General features: G+C 44.7%; 1 protein-coding gene across 1 annotated transcript in view; it reads left to right on the forward strand.

Annotated features, from left to right (window-relative positions):
• The window catches only part of LOC117354963 (zinc finger protein 43-like), a gene marked incomplete at its 3' end in the record, with an annotated part of 69697 nt that overhangs the window by 13585 nt on the left and 35927 nt on the right, over positions 1-20185 (forward strand). Inside the window, exon 3 of the mRNA XM_033932922.1 lies at positions 5446-5565. Coding sequence (XP_033788813.1) covers positions 5446-5565 — 120 coding nt within the window. The remainder of the gene's footprint in view (positions 1-5445; positions 5566-20185) is intronic.

The raw sequence follows: 20185 nt of genomic DNA on the forward strand, positions 1-20185 counted from the left end.
CACCCTATTCCATTCCTACTGTGCCGGGCAAATTGGATGCCAGGTACCGCACGGTCCACCATAAGGGGTTTGACGGTGCCCAACTCTCCCATAAATCCCTCTTGGTGGAGTCTTCATTGAAGCGATCTCACCCCTCTCAGGTGTATGCCACCGTTCCGCCTGGCAGGGAGGGCAAGACCATGGACAGATTTGGCAGGAGAATTTACCAGAACTCCATGATGACGTCCAGAGTTCTTAATTACAACTTTCACTTCATCAACTATTTTGAATTTTTCCTGTCTGTCCTTCAAAAGTTCATGCCCTATTTGGACTCTCGAGCACAGTTTGAGTACCAGGAAGTTCTGGCTTCATTATCCCAGCTCCGGTTGCAGATGATGCAGTCCTCCTACGATGCCTTTGAGTTATCTGCTCGGGCTACTGCGTGCTCGGTGGCCATGCGCCGGCTGGCGTGGCTCAGGACCATCGACATGGACCCCAATCTTCAGGACAGGCTGGCCAATGTCCCATGTGCTGGTACCGACCTCTTCGATGAGTCCATTGAGGCAGCGACCAAGAAGCTTTCGGGCCACGAGAAGTCTTTCCAATCCATTCTTCGTCCGAAGCCTAAGCCTGTTCCTCCTCGTCCATCACGCCCACCTTTAATCTACCAGCGGCGTTTCCCACCTAAACAGGCTCCTGCCATCCGTCAGCCTGTTAAGAGGCAGCATCCCCAAAAGCAACAACAGAAGCCTCAACCATCTGCTGTCCCTAAGGCTTCTCAGCCTTTTTGACTGTCTCATGGAGAGCATAACGTCTGTCGTTCTGCTGTTTTCAGTTTTTCCACCGATAGGAGGTCTTCTCCATCATTTTTACCATCGATGGACGACTATTACCACCGACCTCTGGGTCCTTTCCATCGTCAGGGAGGGATACTCTCTTCAGTTCCATCAAGTTCCTCCGGAACATCCTCCAAGAGAGTATCCTTCCAACTTGACCCAGACAGCCCTTCTTCTTCAGGAAGCTCCGGACTGTCAAGCTGGTTCCTTTGCCTCAACAGAACAAGGGGCTTTACTCCCGGTACTTCCTTGTTCCGAAGAAGACGGGCGATCTGCGTCCTATTTTGGATCTCAGGGTGCTCAACAAATTTCTGGTCAAAGAAAAATTTTGCATGTTGACCCTGGCATCCCTGTATCCCCTCATCGAGCAGAACGACTGGTTATGCTCACTGGATCTCAAGGAGGCCTACACTCACATTCCCATTCATCCGGCCTCCTGTCAATACCTCAGATTCCGGGTGGAACATCTTCATCTTCCCTTCCTTTCAGCCTGGCCTCGTCACCCAGAGTGTTCACCAAGTGTCTGGTAGTGGTGGCCACAGCGCTCAGGAACCATGGTCTTCAGATGTTTCCCTACCTGGACGACTGGCTCATCAAGGATTCCACGTCGCAGGGAGTCGTCCTGGTGACCCAGAGGACTATCTGGTTCCTGCAGAATCTGGGGTTCAAGATCAACTTTCCAAAATCCCATCTGCAACCTTCTCAGACTCTTCCCTTCATTGGAGCTGTTCTGGATAATATCCAACTCGGGGTGTTCCTCCCTCCTCAACGTCTGGAAGCTCTCCTCCATCTTTGTCGCTCGGTGTCCTCTCGCCCGTCCATCTCGGTGAGACACATGATGGTTCTTCTGGGCCACATGGCTTCTACAGTCCATGTGACTCCTTTTGCCAGACTTCACCTCAGGATTCCTCAGTGGACCCTGGCATCTCATTGGACGCAGGTATTCTACCCTCTGTCTCGACACATCCAGGTCACTTCTGCTCTGTCTCAATCTTTTCGCTGGTGGATGCTCTCTTCCAGTCTATCCAGAGGTTTGCTGTTTCACACCCCCCTGCATCAGATAGTTCTCACGACCGACTCTTCAACTTATGCTTGGGGGGCTCATCTGGATGGTCTCTGCACTCAAGTTATTGGACCAGCACGGACCGCCGGTGCCACATCAATCTCCTGGAACTCAGGGCGATTTTCAATGCTCTCACTGCTTTTCAACATCTGCTTCACGACCGTGTTGTCCTCATTCGCACAGACAACCAAGTCGCCATGTACTATGTCAACAAACAGGAAGGCACGGGATCGGTCTCCCTCTGCCAGGAAGCTCTGAAAGTTTGGGATTGGGCGATTCGCCACAACACCTTCCTCAAAGCTGTCTACATTCAAGGGGCGAACAATGCCTTAGCGGACAACTTGAGTCGTCTTCTGCAACCTCATGAATGGACTCTCCATTCCACGCCCCTTCATCACATCTTCTCTCAGTGGGGAATGCCTCAGATCAACCTCTTTGCAGCCCCCCACAACTTCAAACTGCCTCAGTTCTGCTCCAGGATTTACACTCCTCATCGCCTCGAGGCAGATGCTTTTCTTCTGGACTGACGAATCTCTTTCTGTATGCGTTTCCTCCATTTCCTCTCATTCAAAAGACTCTAGTCAAGCTGAAATTAGACCATGCCAACATGATCTTGATTGCTCCTCAGTGGCCCAGACAACCTTGGTACTCCCTTCTACTTCAACTCAGCTCCAGGGAGCCTTACCATCTACCAGTTTTTCCCTCGCTACTTACACAGGATCAGGGATCTCTGCTCCATCCCAACCTGCAGTCTCTACACCTGACAGCTTGGTTCCTCTCAACATAGCCCCTCTCCAGTTTTCTCAGCCTGTGAGGGATGTTTTGGAAGCTTCCTGGAAACCTGCTACTAGGCAATGCTATCGCCAAAAATAGATTTTCTGCTTGGTGTTGTTCTCATCATCTGGAGCCGCAGCATTCCTCCTTGTCTTTAGTTTTGGACTATCTTTTGCACCTTTCTCATTCTGGCCTCAAGTCTACTTCGATACGAGTCCATCTTAGCGCGATTGCTGCTTTTCATCAGCCTCTTCAAGGGAAACCTCTCTCTGCTCATCCAGTGGTTTCCAGATTCATGAAAGGACTTTTCCATGTCAATCCTCCTCTCAAACCGCCTCCAGTGGTTTGGGACCTCATTGTCGTTCTTTCTCAGCTTATGAAACCTCCATTTGAACCAATTGACAAAGCTCATCTTAAGTATCTCACTTGGAAAGTGGTGTTTCTCATTGGCCTCACTTCTGCTCGACAAGTCAGTGAGCTCCAGGCTTGGTTGCTGATCCATCTTTTACAGTGTTCCATCATGACAAGGTGGTTCTTCGCACTCAGCCGAAATTCCTTCCTAAAATTGTCTCGGACTTTCATCTCAACCAATCTATTGTTCTTCCAGTGTTCTTTCCAAAGCCTCATTCTCATCCTGGAGAATCTGCTCTTCATACTCTGGACTGTAAACGTGCTTTGGCTTTCTATCTGGAACGCACCAAACCACACAGAACTGCTCCTCAACTTTTCATCTCCTTTGATCCGAATAAGTTGGGACGTCCTATCTCTAAGCGTACCATTTCCAACTGGATGGCGGCTTGTATCTCTTTCTGCTATGCCCAGGCTGGATTACCCCTTCACAGTAAAGTCACAGCCCATAAGGTCAGAGCAATGGCAGCTTCTGTAGCTTTCCTCAGATCTACACCTATTGAGGAAATTTGTAGAGCTGCTACCTGGTCCTTGGTTCATACCTTCACTTCTCACTATTGTCTGTATACTTTCTCCAGATGGGATGGACTGTTTGGCCAAACAGTGTTACAAAATTTATTCTCCTAAGTTGCCAACTCTCCCACCATCCCATTGTGGTTAGCTTGGAGGTCACCCATTAGTGAGAATACCTGCCTGCTTGTCCTGGGATAAAGCAATGTTACTTACTGTAACAGTTGTTATCCAGGGACAGCAGGCAGCTATTCTCACGTCCCACCCACCTCCACTGGGTTGACTTCTCTGCTAGCTATCTGAACTGAGGAGACGCGCCCTATGCTGGGCGGGAAGGCACTCGCGCATGTGTGGTGCGGGCGATTCGAAACTTCGAGTTTCTTTAAGCAAGACTGCTTGTGAGGCGTCCGCATTGGGGCTCCGTTGGATCACGTCACCCATTAGTGAGAATAGCTGCCTGCTGTCCCTGGATAACAACTGTTACTGTAAGTAACATTGCTTTATTCAATATTATCAGTTGCACAGTATGAGGATGTTGTTGTGTGAACATCCTGATGGTTTATGGCAGGGGTAGAGAACTCCGGTCCTCGAGAGCCATATTCCAGTCGAGTTTTCAGGATTTCCCCAATGAATATGCATTGAAAGCAGTGCATGCAAATAGATCTCATGCATATTCATTGGGGTAATAATAATAATTTTATTTCTTATATACCGCTGTTCCGTGAAGTTCTAAGCGGTTTACAGTAGAGACAGAAGAAATGAAATAAGTAAGATTAATTAAGATGAAGAGAGAGTACTTAGAGTTCCCTGACTGTCCCAAAGGCTCACATTCTTGCTAAAGTACTTGAGAAAAATAAATTAGTTAGGTTATAAACATAGAGTAGAAGAAGGTAGGAAAACAGTTCATAGGAAAATTAATTTTGAATACATTATACATTATATATTGTTCAAATCCTGAAAACCCGACTGGAATACGGCTCTCGAGGACCGGAGTTCCCTACTAGAGAATGACACGGTGGTGGTTACCCGCGGCTAGCTGCAGGTAACCCGCCAAAACGGTGACCCAAAAAATGGTCACCGCGAGTTCGGGGACCAGGCCATTCACCGCCCCGTGGAGTGGTGAATGGTAACACGGGGCGGTGAAAAAGGAGTGAATGCGCGATGAATGAGCGTTCGAACCGGCAGCCCACTCTCTCCCGCCGGCCGTCCATGCATCTCCCTCCCTCCTTTTCCCTTACCTTTTCTTCTTAAAACTGGCGATTTCTATAAGGCTACAAGCTGTATTACAGCCGGAGTCTTGAAGTCGCGTCGCGTTGCCTGCTGGTAAAAGTCTTCTCTGACGCAACTTCCTGTTTCCGGTTGCATCGGAGGATACTTCTAGCAGGCAACCCGACGCGACTTCTAGGCTCCGGCTGTAATACAGCTCGTAGCCTTATAGAAATCGCCAGTTTTAAGAAGAAAAGATGAGGGACGGAGGGAAATGCACGGCTGGCCGGCGGGAGGGAGCTGCTGGACCGCGTGAAGGGTGCTGGGGGTGGGGGGCCGGGGCGTGAAAGAGACAGCGGGGCGGTGACGGGGCGGTGAAGGGGACGGCAGAGACGGGGACGGGGCGGTGAAAGGGACAGCGGGGATGGGGCGGTGCAGTGCAGAGGATGGTGGTCCGGGGACAGGGCGGTGACGGGGACAGAATTTTTCCCTGTGTCATTCTCTAGTTTGCATATATTGAAATGAGGGTGATAATACATTGAAATGAGGGTGATAATACATTGAACTATTTAGAGTAGATGAGTCATTTAAAGTTGAGTAAAGAGGGATTACTTTGATAAGGTATAAAAATTTAGAGAAAATTAATTTAATGAAATTTTCTTACCCCAGCAACAGGTTCTCCAACCGTCACCCCTAAGATTATAGCCCACATCGAACGAGGGGAAGAGCCATACATCAGGGGTGAGCCTGGATCAGAGGAAAGAGAAACTGGGAACAGCAGCTGCTCAGGTGAGTGTAGTAATAAGAGGGATTGGGGTAAAAATGCCTTCTATAGACACCTTCTGTAGGGTAAACGCTGGGGGTTCTGCCCTTTTCTAGATAAGGATCAGGTTGGACAGGCAAGGTGCAAAGGAGGCCTAAGTCGCAGAGCGCCACTTAGAAAATGAGCCACATCTGGATGAGCTGCCAATGATTCCTTTAGAGATGGAGGGCCCATACATGAAAGACCGGCACTCTGTACCCAGAACAAAGCTACCACTAGGCCCTTCTTCAGACCATCCTGTCTCAGGACGCAGCAGGTGGAAGGCAGGTGTGAAAATAGCTGCCTGCTTGTCCTAGGTTATTATAATATATTCTCTTTCTTCAGAGCTCTTCTCTCTAATACTATACAGTGTGCCAAATGTTAATTGTCACTTTGACGTGTAACTTTCATGCTAAAATGGCAGTTATGTGCCGCATCGGAGGTAACATGGCAAGAGTTCTTCTAAACTTCAATTACTGGGAACAATGTTAATAAATAGGCACCCTGCAAATATATCTCCAAATATAAATGCCTTTTAATAATAATAATAGTTTATTTTTATATACTGCCATACCCAGGAATTCTAGCCGGTTCACATCAATCAATCATTATACATACAGTACAAATAGATATTTAAAATTGAAATCATCTAAAATTTTGGCAAAGTTAAAACTTACAGTGGGAAGATACAAACAATTTAAAATGAGATAAAAATTATTAAGTAAGTAATAAGATACATTAGGATGCCAGTCTGTTGAATAATTGGGTTTTTATCTGGTTTCTAAAATCAAGATAAGAGGAAGCTTCCAATGCAATTTTGGCAAGCCATGTGTTCAGTGTGGCTTCCTGAAAAAGCACAGTTACTTATAGTAACAGTTGTTATCCAGGGACAGCAGGCAGCTGTTCTCACAAGTGGATGACGTGATCCAACGGAGCCCCGATGCGGACGCCTCAAAAGCAGTCTTGCTCGAAGAAACTCGAAGTTTCGAGTCGCCCGCACCGCGCATGCGCGAGTGCCTTCCCTCCCAGCGTAGGGCGCGTCTCCTCAGTTCAGATAGCTAGCAGAGAAGCCAACCCAGGGGAGGTGGGAGGGATGTGAGAATAGTTGCCTGCTGTCCCTGGATAACAGCTGTTACGGTAAGTAACTGTGCTTTATCCCAGGACAAGCAGGCAGGTATTATCACAAGTGGGCGACCTCCAAGCTAACCATAATGGGATGGTGGGAGTGTTGGCAACTTAGGAGAATAAATTTTGCAATACTGTTTGGCCAAACTGTCCATCTCGTCTGGAGAAAGTATCCAGACAATAATGAGAAGTGAAGGTATGAACCGAGGACCAAGTGGCAGCTTTACAAATCTCCTCAATTGGTGTCGATCTGAGGAAAGCTACAGAAGCTGCTCTAACCTTATGGGCTGTGACTTTACTGTGAAGGGGTAATCCAGCCTGGGCATAGCAGAAAGAGATGCAAGCTGCCATCCAGTTGGAGATGATACACTTAGAGATAGGACGTCCCAACTTATTTGGATCAAAGGAGACATATAGTAGAGGAGCAGTTCTATTTGGTTTGGTGCGTTCCAAGTAGAAAGCCAAAGCACGTTTACAGTCCAGAGTATGAAGAGCTGATTCTCCAGAGTGAGAATGAGGCTTTGGAAAAAACACTGGAAGAACAATGGATTGGTTGAGATGAATTTCCAAGACCACTTTAGGAAGGAACTTCAGATGAGTGCGAAGAACCACCTTGTCATGGTGAAACACTGTAAAAGGTGGATCCGCAACCAAAGCTTGAAGCTCACTGACTCGTCGAGCAGAAGTGAGGCCAATGAGAAACACCACTTTCCAAGTTAGATACTTCAGATGAGCCTTGTCCATTGGTTCAAATGGAGTTTTCATCAGTTGAGAAAGGACAATATTGAGGTCCCAAACCACTGGAGGCGGTTTGAGAGGAGGATTGACATTGAAAAGTTCTTTCATGAATCTGGAAACCACAGGATGAGCAGAGAGAGGTTTCCCTTCAATAGGCTGATGAAAAGCAGCAATTGCACCAAGATGGACTCGTATCGATGTAGACTTGAGGCCAGAATGAGAAAGGTGCAAAAGATAGTTCAAAACAGAAGATAAGGAGGAACGTTGAGGTTCCTTATGATGAGAAAAACACCAAGTAGAAAATCTAGTCCATTTTTGGTGATAGCATTGTCTAGTAGTAGGCTTCCGGGAAGCTTCCAAAACATCCCTCACAGATTGGGAAAACTGTAGAGGAGCTATGTTGAGAGAACCAAGCTGTCAGGTGGAGAGACTGCAGGTTGGGATGAAGTAGAGATCCCTGATGCTGTGTAAATAGAGAGGGAAAAACTGGTAGAAGGTATGGCTCCCTGATGCTGAGTTGAAGTAGAAGGGAGTACCAGGGTTGCCTGGGCCACCGAGGAGCAACCAGAATCATGGTGGCATGGTCGTACTTCAGCTTGACCAGCGTCTTTTGAATGAGAGGAAATGGAGGAAACGCATACAGAAAGAGATTCGTCCAGTCCAGAAGAAAAGCATCTGCCTTGAGGCGATGAGGAGTGTATATCCTGGAGCAGAACTGAGGCAGCTTGAAGTTGTGGGGGGTTGCAAAGAGGTCGATCTGAGGCGTTCCCCAAAGAGAGAAGATGTGATGAAGGGGCGTGGAATGGAGAGTCCATTTGTCGACTCAAGTTGTCTGCTAAGGCATTGTCCGCCCCCTGAACGTAGACAGCTTTGAGGAAGGTGTTGTGGCGAATTGCCCAATACCATACTTTCAGAGCTTCTTGACAGAGGGAGGCAGATCCCGTGCCGCCCTGTTTTGTTGACATAATACATTGCGTCTTGATTGTCCGTGCGAATGAGGACTACTAGGTTGTGAAGCAGATGCTGAAAAGCATTGAGAGCGTTGAAAATCGCCCTGAGTTCCAGCAGATTGATGTGTCACTGACGATCCGCACTGGTCCAATAGCCTTGCTTATGGAAACCATCTAGATGAGCCCCCCAAGCGTAAGTTGAAGAATCGGTCGTGAGAATCTTCTGATGGGGGGACGTGTGAAAAAGTAAGCCTCTGGATAGATTGGAAGAGAGTATCCACCTGTGAAGAGACTGTGTCAGAGCAGGAGTGACCTGGATGTGTTGAGACAGAGGGTCGGAAACCTGCGTCCATTGAGATGCCAGGGTCCACTGAGGAATTCTGAGGTGAAGTCTGGCAAAAGGAGTCACATGTACTGTGGAAGCCATGTGACCCAGAAGAACCATCATGTGTCTCTCCGAGATGGACAGGCGAGAGGAGACTGACTGACAAAGATGGCGAAGAGCCTCCAGACATTGTTGAGGAAGGAACGCCCTGAGTTGGATAGTATCCAGAACAGCTCCGATGAAGGGAAGAGCCTGAGAAGGTTGGAGATGGGACTTCGGAAAGTTGATTTTGAATCCCAGACTCTGCAGGAACCAGATAGTGCGTTGGGTCGAGAGAATGACTCCCTGAGACGTGGAATCCTTGATGAGCCAGTCGTCCAGGTAGGGAAATACTGAAGACCATGGTTCCTGAGCGCTGCGGCCACCACTACCAGGCACTTGGTGAAGACTCTGGGTGACGAGGCCAGGCTGAAAGGGAGCACTCTGTACTGATAATGTAGATTTCCCACCCGGCAACGGACAGGTATATGGTTTGTTCATCAATTATATACTCTTAATAAACTAATCCCTTTTGATATACTTTGCTCCACATACCTACTAACATCCTCTGCTTATTCACAATGGATCATACTCAGTGAAATACTGTCTTCTGTACAGATACAATATGACTTCATATCTTCTAAAAATACTATTTACCATTGGTCTTTACGGTCTCTATCAAAAGGGAAAGCTATATCTTTTTTTTATAATATTCTAAGAGACCAATCCTTCACTTTCTCATATCATGCTATGAAACACTGGGATAATATAATAACCATTCCACTTTCTGACATTGACTGGGAACTCTTTTGGTCTTCAACAAACCGCCCACTTTTATCTTCTAGAGTTTCACAATCAATGCTCTTTATAATGTGGAATGCAATATGGACCCCATTTCGTATGTGGAAAGCCAAATTAAAACAAGATTCTATCTGCTGGAACTGTTTGAAAGAGGAAGGAACTCTTGATCATATGTTCTTCCATTGTACTCTGGTCCGTTCTTTTTGGTCCAAAATCTGGAATACCATACAATCTATCACCAACTGCTCAGAAGAGATTTCTATGGACATTATAATCCTTCGATCTCAACACCCCTGTTTCGCGCAATCAAATTGTCCTCCTAAACTCATTGATACCATGTTTGTGACTGCTCTCATGCATATTCTGAAAAATTGGAAATCATCTTCGTTATTAGATTATACTTTTTGGTGGAACTCTCTATGTATGTACCACAGATTTGAATCATATGCATATGAAAAAAAAATTTCACTCCGTAAATCCATGAATTGGAAAAACAAAAAATCACCCTGGTCATTTTTAGATTTATATGTACATTCTACTATGTAGACACTCCTGTCTTCTCTTCTCCTCTCTTTAAAATTTTTTTTTTCATTCTCTTCTTTTTTCTTCTCTCTTTCAATTTTTACTTTGTCCTATTTCACTTTCTATTGTCATACATCACCACAAACAAATCCAATACTCTCAGCTTTTCTTAATAATATGGGCCTTTATAAATAACTATATATTAATGCAAAATGTTATACTACTTTTATGTATTTGAATTGCTCCTTGTATTTTTTAAAATACTGAATAAAAATTTATTGAATTAAAAAAAAAAAAAAAGATTTCCCACCCGAAATCTGAGGTATTGGCGGGAGGCCGGATGGATAGGAATGTGAGTGTAGGCCTCCTTGAGATCCAGAGAGCATATCCAGTCGTTCTGCTCGAGGAGGGGATACAGGGATGCCAAGGTCAGCATGCAAAACTTTTCTTTGACTAGATATTTGTTGAGCACCCTGAGATCCAAAATAGGACGCAGATCGCCCGTCTTCTTCGGAACAAGGAAGTACCGAGAGTAAAATCCATTGTTCTGTTGAGCCAAAGGAACTGGCTCGATAGCTCGGAGCAGCAACAATGCCTGAGCTTCCTGAAGAAGAAGGGCGGTCTGGGCAGAGGAGGAAGGATACCCTCTTGGAGAATGTTCTGGAGGAACCTGATGGAATTGAAGAGAGTATCCCTCTCTTACGATGGAAAGGACCCAGAGGTCGGTGGTAATAGTCATCCATCAGTGGTAAAAATGATGGAGACGACCTCCGATAGGGGGAAAAACGAGGTAGGGCAGAACGACAGATATTATGCTCCCGAGAAGACAGTCAAAAAGGCTGAGGAGCCTTGGGCACAGCAGGTGTTTGAGGCTTCTGCTGCTTCTGTGGGTGCTGCCTCTTGACAGGCTGACGAGTGGCAGGAGCCTGTTTTGGTGGAAAACGCCGTTGGTAAATCAGAGGCAGGCGTGAAGGACGGGAAGGAGCTGGCTTAGGCTTCGGACGGAGAATAGATTGGAAAGATTTCTCATGGTCCGAAAGCTTCTGGGTCGCTGCCTCAATGGACTCATCAAAGAGGTCAGTGCCAGCACAAGGGACATTAGCCAGCCGGTCCTGAGCCACGCCAGGTGTCGCATGGCCACTGAGCAAGCAGTAGCCCGAGCAGACAGTTCAAAGGCATCATACGAGGAATGAAGCAATTGAAGTCGAAGTTGGGACAATGAGGCCAGAACCTCCTGGAACTCAAAATGTGCCCGAGGATCCAAATAGGTCATGAACTTGGGAAGGATGGATAGAAAAAACTCAAAATATGTAATGAAATGGGAATTATAATTGAGGACTCTGGATGTTATCATTGAATTCTGATAAATCCGAAGCCCAAACCTGTCCATTGTCTTGCCCTCTCTGCCCGGTGGAACAGTGGCATAGACTTGAGAGGGGTGAGACCGCTTCAGTGAAGATTCCACCAGAAGGGATTGATGGGATAGTTGAGCACCATCAAACCCCTTATGATGAACTGTCAGGTATCTGGAATCCAATTTCCCTGGAACAGCTGGGATGGAGTAGGGAGTTTCCATACAGCGGACAAATGTCTGATCTAGTAGCTTATGCAGGGAAAGCTTGAGGGATTCAGCAGGAGGTTGAGGGAGATGCATGGTCTCTAGAAACTCCTTGGAAAATTTGGACCCAGTGTCCAGTTGAATGTCCAAATCCGTAGCAATCTGGTGTAGAAAAGAAGAAAAGGACAGCTGGTCAGCCAGAGCCGGGACTCGGTCGAGGCTTCTGGATCCAATGAGGATGGGGATCTAGATGGGGAAAAAGACCCCATCGTGTCCTCGAGATCCGGCAGTGGAGAAGGCGAAGTAGCCGGTGGGGAATACTGATGAAAAGGTTGCTTCCGATGAGGCGAAGCGTGCCTGGACGAGTGCCTCGAAGAATGTCTCGATCGATGATGCGAGCTGTGTCTTGAAGCAGGCCTTGACAAATGAAGCAAATGCGTCTTCGCTGAATCCCCCAGAGAGTGGATGGGGCTGGAAGTGGTGGATCGAAGCAGAGGTGGTTGGCTGGAAACACCTCGAGGCACTCGCAAAGACTCGAGTTCTTGCAACGAGTGGATAGGTTCCAATGGAGGCATTCGCAAAGACTCTACTCTTTGCATCGAGTGAATCGGTTCCAATGGAGGCATGGGCAAAGACTCTGCTCCTTGCGATGCATGCATCAGTGCCAGACCAGACACTCGCAGAGACTCTGCTCCCTGTAGAGAGTGTGTGTACCGCTGAGGCATAGGAGGCGGCTCGACCTCGCGGGAGACCTCCGCATGCCCAGGCTGGAGTTGAGAGAGACGCTTTGGCCCCATTGTGGTAAAGAGCTGAATGAATTGCTTCTCAAGTAAGGTCTGGAACGAAGCCGCTAAGATGGTTCCGCGTCACCAATGGGACCACCTGCATGGGCTTCGTGCTCCCTTGAGGCAGTGTGAGAGTGCTTGGACTTGGAAGCCTTGGGCACTTTGAGCACTACCGGGGGAATGGGCTGCTGCGCTATCTGACCTGAAGGCACCGCAGCTGGTGTCGAAGGCTGAGCCGGCACAAATGAAGCAGGTTTGATGAGGCTCGGAGTAGAAGCAGTGGAAGCTGGAGGAGCTTCGGATGAGGTCAATTGTGAAGCACCCTTCGATGACGAAAGCTCCATTGAAGACTCCATGCTTTAAAGCTGCTCCCACAAGAGGCAGCGACGCTTGAAGGCACGGGCTGTAAGTGTTGAGCAAGGCCGGCACGATTTCGGGATGTGTTGAGGCCCGAGACACCGAATGCAGCGTTGATGAGGGTCCGTCAGTGAAATTGCGCGCTGGCACTTGGAACACTTTTTAAAACCAGTCGCAGGCCGGGACATAGGCCGGAAAAGCTCCGCCGCAAGATCGAAGCCATAGGGCTGCAGCCACGTGGCCTTGCCCGGTCGAACGGATGGAAAAATTTTTTTTGTTTTTTGAAAAACAAGAAAGCATAACGAAAATCAACGATTCTGAGTAAAAAGAACCCAAAACCGCGGACTTAAGAAGGCGCAAGTGAACAAACTTCACACAGAGAGTCGAAGACGGACTTCTCGGCTCCGCGGAAAAGTAAGAACTGAGGAGACGTGCCCTACGCTGGGCGGGAAGGCACTCGCGCATGCGCGGTGCTGGTGACTCGAAACTTCGAGTTTCTTCAAGCAAGACTGCTTGTGAGGCGGCTCCGTTGGATCACATCATCCATTTGTGAGAATACTTGCCTGCTTGTCCTAGGATAAGAAAAGGTTCTGTCGAGAAACCTTTTGTAATGACAGGATTTTATTGAGGGATATGCAAACAAGTGTACTCTTCGAGAGCTCTTATTAATGTAACTCAGGGTAAAATGAGGGGTGAGATAGCCTGGTAGCATGCCAAATACTGCTTTGTAGCAGATACATGGGAACTTAAATAAGACTCTGGATTCCAATGGCAGCCAATGAAGTTTTTGATAGAATGGAGTAATATGCTCCCATTTTTTTTAAACCAAAAATAAGACGAACAGCCATATTCTGAACTACTCTCAACATTTTGAGAATTTTCTTGAAAGCACCCAAAATATATGATGTTACAGTAGTCCAGAATACTTAAAATTGAAGATTGAGTTAACAAGCGAAAAGAGGCTTCATCAAAGTACTTCTTGATTGTGCGGAGCTTCCATAGCACTGAAATGCTTTTTTAAAATATTAAATCAGAATGTTTTTCCAATGTGAGGTGTTTATCCAAAGTTACTCCCAATATTTTTAAAGATTGTTTGATAATGTAATCCATCCCATTTACATGTATCATTGTTTCTTTGATTTTATCATTGGGAGTTGCTAAAAAAAAAAATTGTTTTTTTCTGAATTTAATTTGAGTTTGAAGAAACCATCCAGAGTTCAATCAGATTTAAAATAGTTGATAATGAATTTGTAAACTCGGATGACAGACAAGTTAGCGGGATGACTATAGTGATCCCATCCACATAAATATAGAATTTAAGCTTTAAGCTCTGTAACAAATTTCCCAAAGAAACAAGATAGATGTTAAATAGGGTGGGAGACAAAGGGGAACCCTGAGGAACTCCGCAGGAATTAACCCAGTGGTAGGATAGAATATCGTCCTTAAACACCTGACAAGATCTTTTGCCCAGGAATCCACGAAACTAGTTCAGGAATTTCCCAAAATTCCAATGGTTCCAAGCAATCCAGAAGAATGTTATGATCAACCAAATCGAATGTGTTGATATTATAATATAATAATATAATAAAAAGTATATTATAATATAAAGAATGTGCTCAGAACCCCCAATGCACAACGGCCATCTAGACACTGGCCAATGAGACAGAGAACCATCATAGTCGCATTCTGTTCTCCATTGACCTCCGATAACCTGATCTCATTAAATTCAAAAATGTAAATCAACTGTCTACAATGAGGAGAATGAAAAAGAACAAAACAGCTACTTATCTGAAAAGATGGTGATATTGTACCAATTCACAATTAGGTTTGTAAACATGAATTATGTATTCTAAAGTCCAGTCCAGAAATACGAACAGTGTGTGACACCAAACACCGAACGGACTCTTCTTTGTGTTCAAAAAAGTGAAAAATAATCCAAAAACAAAATCCCATCATATGTGATGTATTAAAATAGAGTTATATATAGTTCACTCCTCAACTCTAGCTGAGTTTCAAAATGTCTTCATCAGGAGGAATGATGTATAATTCTTTAAAGTCATCCAAGTGGCTGAAGCGTGCTTTAGCCATAGGAAATATCGAATTCTAAGGTCAAATTGAAATGAATTGTGTCAAAAATACTCAATCGTAAAAATCTCAAATCACATCCTATAATTCAACAAACTAATCAGCTCTGACTCAAAAATAGTATAAATAATAAAAAATAAAGAACCTTTTGTTGGCAGCTCTCCACTCAGGGGTGTTCAGGAAGTGGCAAGATCGCCAAGCTATCATTAATTGAGAGTTTTTAAGCTGATGCTGAGGGGGGCATGTAAAGCAAAGTGACGTCGACAACTACTACATAGAACCTATTGGCCACTCAAGGGCAAATTCTATAAGAAGCGCCCAAAAGTTAGGCACTGTTCAGCGCGATTCAAGAAAAATTGGGTGCTGTTTAATGAATCACGCTGAGCGGAACCTATTTTGGAGGCGCCCAAGAAATAGGCCAGTTCTAGGCACAGCTAAAAGTTTGGCGCCTAGCTGAGGGCTTAAGCACGCTTAAGAGCAGTGATTCTCTAAGAAGGCGCCTAACACGTAGCCACGCCCATGCCTAACATGCATAGCACCTATTTTTTTCAAGGCTGCCTAAATATTTAGAGGTGCCTTGTTACAGAATCGCGCTTTCTTGATAGGCGTCTGTTTCAATCAGTGCTGATTAAAAAGCTTAATTGAGCTTGTTATTCAATTTAGATAGGTGCCTATGTAGTTGAGCACCTCCGAAATAGGTGCCTAACTTTAGGCGCTGGTTACAGAATTTGGGCCTCAATCTCATTATTCAAGCCCCTAGGAACTAAATGAACCGCTGTTCTTTGAATAATAATGTTACCTTTTCTGTCAGCATTTTATTGGAGTAAAACAGCAAATCTTAAATCCTAAAGTCTGGCCATATTTCAACCAGTGGGCTGACAAAGGAGCTTCCATTTTGCTAGTTCGAATTGGGCTAAGATGTTCTATAATTCTTTTTTTAACTTGGCGCTGAGTTTGTCTGATATACATTTTTTTACGCGGACATACAATACAGTAAATCACTCCGCTGGAGTTGCAGTCAGTATAACTGCGTAAATGGGAAACTTGGGAACTATGTGGGTTTTTTTTAAATAGATTTAATCTCCATTGTATATTGGCAAATGGAACACTCACCATATTTAAAATGTCCCAGGTTGTCTATTGGTGAGAAGCGCAACAGGGGACTACTAAGTATCTCGCCCAGATTCCTATCTCGAGTGTACACAAACTTAGGACGTTCAGAAAAAGTATTATTAGTACCGAAAACATGCCAGTATTTTAATATAATGCTTTTGATATTAAAAGCCTGAGATGTAATGATATATTAATGCTTCAGGCATATTTGCTCTGAAACTTTGCAGTGCTTGAGAAACATATATCTGACACAAAGTGGGACTGTTTAACATCCCTTGTGGCAACACTGTCCACTGATACCTCTGGGTCGGTTGGCTATGATTAAGAACAGGTACAGTAAATGCAAATTTTTCTCTATGCAGAGGAATGGTAAAAAAAGCAATCTTTAAGGTCCATTACCAAAACCTCCCAATTTATCGGAATTATGTTAGAATTTGGAGTGCCACACTGTAAAGGGCCCATTGGTTGAATGCGCTGCTTTATTTTTCTAAGATTTCCCAAATGTTATGTTGCATTATTTGCTCCCATGCTTCCCCAGCAGAAGGTAAAGGATGGTTAAGAAAAGTTAGCAAGCAAATAACAGTCATTAAAGAACTACAAGTTAATTGTGCAAAAATAGCAGCAGTAAAATTTTCTGGTGTCATTTCTTTATTATAAACACTGGAGAGTTCAAGGGGCTGGTAGTAGGCTCTATATGTTAAGCATTCAATTGTTCTTGAACTAAGTGATGTAAAGCTTTTAACTTTGGCTGGGTTAATGATTGCCTCTGCAGCACAGTGTTGAATTGAGATAACATATCCCTTTCCCAAAGATTGAGATGGACTGGCAGACTCCAAACGCATAACGTTTATATGAAGCCAGCATTTTCTTTTTGAATCAGTAATTCGTTCTTCCATCAGATTACCAAAGTACAATTAATATCCAAATTTTAATTTGCGCCCACTCAATGAGGAGGCTATTAATTCTTGTAATAACATGACTCAGAAATAGCTTACCGTAATTGCAATTATCTTGGAAGGCATTCCATATCTGGGGTTTTTCTTTAAAATATTTTTCTTTTCACAAATAAAAGACATAAAATACAACAAATTGCAAGTTCATTTATATGTAAATATTATCACCGTAGAAGGCTCCTATTTTAAAGAGATGACCTGTCAAAAAAGTTTAAATTAACCTCTGAGTGAGCCCTGCCATCCAGTTAATGATTGACTTAACCAGAGGGAGCAAATGCTATGGAAGGACACGTACCTAGATAACATCAAAGTTATCAGTACTGAAGAGTTGCAAACTATGGACCTGGGGAAGAAAATGACCCTAGCCACAGTGTCAGAGAGAATCTAGAAATTTAACAAAAACAAACAAACACACATTCAAGCAGGCAAACAATCCTGTCTTTCCCACCCAGAGGCTTTCTCACACACAGACGCAGCCTCTAAATCCTGCACATACAAACCTCTAACCTCATCTCCTGTTTTTTTTTTTCATTTACATTTTAGACAAGGATCAGGTGGGCACCCTCTGTTCAATTTGGGCAGTTTATTACTATTTGCCATGCAGTTTCGTTTGAAGTGTCCTGGCTTGCCACATCCACAAACAGCCTTTTTGAGTGGAATCTTTCTGCATTGCAGCTGCCAAAATGTCCATTGCTTCCTGTAAACTGTTTATCAATTCTATTGCATAACTTTTAGCTGGTGTTCCTGAGGCTAACTGATCTGGGGTATAAAGCCCTCCAGATGTAAAGCTCTCCATTGAGCCTCTCCTTGATACTCGCTATCCCACATAACATATTGACCCGTAGTCAATACCACGTGCATAATCTCTTTCCAATCTTGTGGTATGAAAGTATGCGCTCCAGCCGTGGATTCAAATAACCCGGCTGTGAAATTACTTTTTAAACCTGTCTCCGAAATAGATTTACGAATTTCTCGCAATATTGCAAAGGATAATGGTTGATAAGTAGATATCTGTCCTGGACCATTAGGATCTTGGGCATTTGTGACTGGAGAGGCTTGAATTAAATCGTTCATGTCCTCTGCTGCTAATTGCCCTTTCTCTCTGGCTTTTTTTTTATCATTGCTTGAAACGCACTTAAAGGTTGCGCTAATGTTTCTGCCTTTTTTTCTTTTAAAGGAGCTGGGGATACCTGTGTTGGAGATATGATTTTTGGATATGTGTTCTGACTTGAATAGTCGGGTGGGGGAACGGTTAATGAAACTGTTGACACCTTGGCGGACGCCTCTGTACCTACCATTTCCAAGGAACGCTTGCACTGATGCCATAAAATTAATATGGCTGCCAAGGCCATAGGCTCAGCATACAAAATTTTCCTGACTCTAAGCCGATCTTCTAACTTTAATAATCCCTTTTCTGGATACTGGGAGCAATGCTCTCCTATCTCTTTCATATGAGCACACTGCAAATCTGACAGGGAATTGCCCATACTTACTCGAAGGGATCCTGGAGGATGAGGTGCACCAAGTCTAATCATCAGACGGAGCAAGCAGGGCGAGAGTTAGCAAGGGTCCCTGTTTCCCGGTGCTACTTGTAGGAATGATGCTGCACACACAAGGCTCAGAGTCGGATGAGTCGACAATAATGGATGGTCGCTCACCCTTTTATTGAAAATCTTAGCTCCCTTAATTACTTAGCTAATGCTTTACAAGGTTATAATTTCATCATGCATATGCAGTGTGGATTATACCAAGGTAACTCCTTGTTTACATATTTAATGTGATTCTCAAAGTTACTATCTCACGTGACATCTGAATACATAATAACAGTTACAATAAAGTGATTCCCACTGTGTACATTTCTGATATGTCTAAAATCTTACTATAGCATGTGACAGTCCAAAGTTTATAATGCATACTCCTTAAGCCTCTCTTGATCAACCTTAACCTCAGGGCCTGCTTTTGCACTTAGGCAAGGTCTGATTGTTGCCCATTTAAGGAATTCTTAAACAAGATAAGGGATAAGGGTAAATTGTGTCATGTTAATATGTGACGAGAGTCTTGGTCTTGTGACAAAAGGGGAGGGGGGACTGCCTCAGCATTCTGTCTCAAGGTGCAAACCTTTTTCCTTGCTTAGAATGTGTACGTGGCAGTAGGAGGGGAGAGGGAATAAAGAAAGGATTCATACTTCCACAGGGCATCAGATCCTCACACAAGACCTCAGATCAGTGTGCTGACCTGGCCTGTGTTCGGTCCCTGCCCTGGATCAGAACTTATCAGACCTCCATCCCTACAGACTGCATCTACAGAGTCGAGTCACAGCCCACAAAGTCAGAGCCATGGCAGCTTCCGTAGCTTTCCTCAGATCCACTCCTATTGAGGCAATTTGCATGGTCCTCAGTTCATACTTTTATCTCTCATTATTGTCTGTTTTCTCTAGATGGGATGGACAGTTTTGCCAAACAGTATTACAAAATTTATTCTCTTAAATTGCCAACACTTCCACCATCCCATTCTGGTTAGCTTGGAGGTCACCCACATGTGAGAATAGGCTGCCTGCTTGTCCTGGGATAAAGCACAGTTACTTACCGTAACAGTTGTTATCCAGGGACAGCAGGCAACTATTCTCACAACCCACCCACCTCCCCTGGTGGGTTTCTCTGCTAGCTATCTGAAATGAGGAAAGGCGTCCTGTGCTAGACGGGAAGGCACTCGTGCATGCGCGGTGTAGAAAACTCAAAATTTCTAAGTTTTCTACAAACAAGTCTGCTTGCGAGGCTGTCCGCATCCGGGCTCCGTGGATGACATCACCCATATGTGAGAATAGCTGCTTGCTGTCCCTGGATAACAACTGTTACGGTAAGTAACTGTGCTATCAGGTAATCCAGAGGGGATCACTGTAGTGGCATCCAGTGACGGCATATTCAGAACTATCTTCACCCGATGTGTCACTGGATGAAATTTTTAAAGCCACATGTTTCTTTGACCCTACTCGTTTTTTCTTATTTGATTTGGTTTTGTTCATCTAGGGGTAAACATATCCCCTCGTGTAATCAAACAGATATCGCTTAAACTTTGTAATTTTTAACATCCATGGTTCCCCCTCGATATTTTTCAATAATGTCTTCGTAGGTCCTGTGTTGGTCATTAAAATTAGTATCATCTAGCGTCCCTTTTGTATTATTTATTTTATCCTCCACCTCAACCCTTTGTTCAACAATTATTGGTTGTAAAGCGTCTACTGTCAGTAGCATTAAGG

Source organism: Geotrypetes seraphini, chromosome 2 (genome assembly GCF_902459505.1).
Source record: "Geotrypetes seraphini chromosome 2, aGeoSer1.1, whole genome shotgun sequence".
NCBI lineage: Eukaryota > Metazoa > Chordata > Amphibia > Gymnophiona > Dermophiidae > Geotrypetes > Geotrypetes seraphini.